This window comes from Egretta garzetta, unplaced genomic scaffold, assembly GCF_000687185.1.
Source record: "Egretta garzetta isolate BGI_Z169 unplaced genomic scaffold, ASM68718v1 scaffold238, whole genome shotgun sequence".
NCBI lineage: Eukaryota > Metazoa > Chordata > Aves > Pelecaniformes > Ardeidae > Egretta > Egretta garzetta.
In genome coordinates this window covers 27749-28746 of record NW_009260402.1, presented here as the reverse complement: position 1 = coordinate 28746, position 998 = coordinate 27749, and the positions used below count along the sequence as shown (strand labels likewise).

Sequence of the window (998 nt, the reverse complement as noted above, 5' to 3'; positions counted from 1 at the left end):
AGCGCCAAAAACCCCTCGGCCCCACCTGCAAGGTGAGGGGACAGCGTGGCGGGGGGGGAGGACACACACACACACACGAGGGCTGTCCCCGTCCCCTCCTCCTCCCACTGATGTCCCCCGTCCCCGCAGATCCTGGTGCTGCGCAACCACGGGGTGCTGGCGCTGGGCGACACGGCCGAGGAGGCTCTCTACAGCATCTTCCACCTGCAGGCGGCCTGCGAGATCCAGGTGAGCCGGGGCATGCGCCGAGCTGTGTGCGGTCTCAGCTGCCAGCACGGTGCCCCCGGGAATGAGCACCGAGCTGTGTACGGTCTCTGCCAGCCAGCACCGTGCCCCGGGAGCCTGCACTGAGCTGTGCCAGGTCTCTGAGGCCAGCATGTCACTCCGAGAGCATGCGCTGAGCTGTGCTGGGTCTCTGCAGCCAGTGTGGTGCCCCAGAACCATGCACTGAGCTGTGCCCTGGGAGCATGCACTGAGCTGTGCCGGGTCTCTGCAGCCAGCGCAGTGCCCAGGATGCAGCCCTGCAGCTGCAGGGGCCGTGGGCAGGGCTGGGGCCCATCCCCCTGCTCCCCCCATCCGACTGCGTCGCCGTAGGTGTCGGCGCTGGCGAGCGCGGGCGGCGTGGAGAACCTGATCGTGCTGGAGCGCGCCAAGCACCGGCCCCACGAGGTGGGCTCCGTGCGCTGGGCCGGCAGCACCTTCGGGCCCATGCAGAAGAGTCGCTTGGGCGAGCACGAATTTGAAGCCCTGATGAGGATGCTGGACAACCTGGTGAGCGCCGGCCGGTGCCGAAACATGGCGAGCTCCCCCAAAATGAGCAAAAATTCTCTTTTTATCCCTGTATTATTCATGACTCGGCGCTCTCTGCCTTTCCAGGGCTACCGCACGGGCTACACCTACCGCTACCCCTTCGTGCAGGAGAAGAGCAAGCCCAAAAGCGACGTGCTGATCCCCGCTACGGTGACGGCCTTCGTCTTCCGAGAGGAGGCCGACCCCGC

At 66.5% G+C, this 998-nt stretch overlaps 1 protein-coding gene across 1 annotated transcript in view; it reads left to right on the top strand.

Moving 5' to 3' along the window:
- Positions 1–998, top strand: part of ADD2 (adducin 2) — a gene marked incomplete at its 5' end in the record, with an annotated part of 7636 nt that overhangs the window by 2555 nt on the left and 4083 nt on the right. The window contains 4 exons of the mRNA XM_035898885.1: positions 3–32; positions 130–228; positions 595–771; positions 877–996. Of these exons, the coding sequence (XP_035754778.1) occupies positions 3–32; positions 130–228; positions 595–771; positions 877–996 (426 nt within the window). The remainder of the gene's footprint in view (positions 1–2; positions 33–129; positions 229–594; positions 772–876; positions 997–998) is intronic.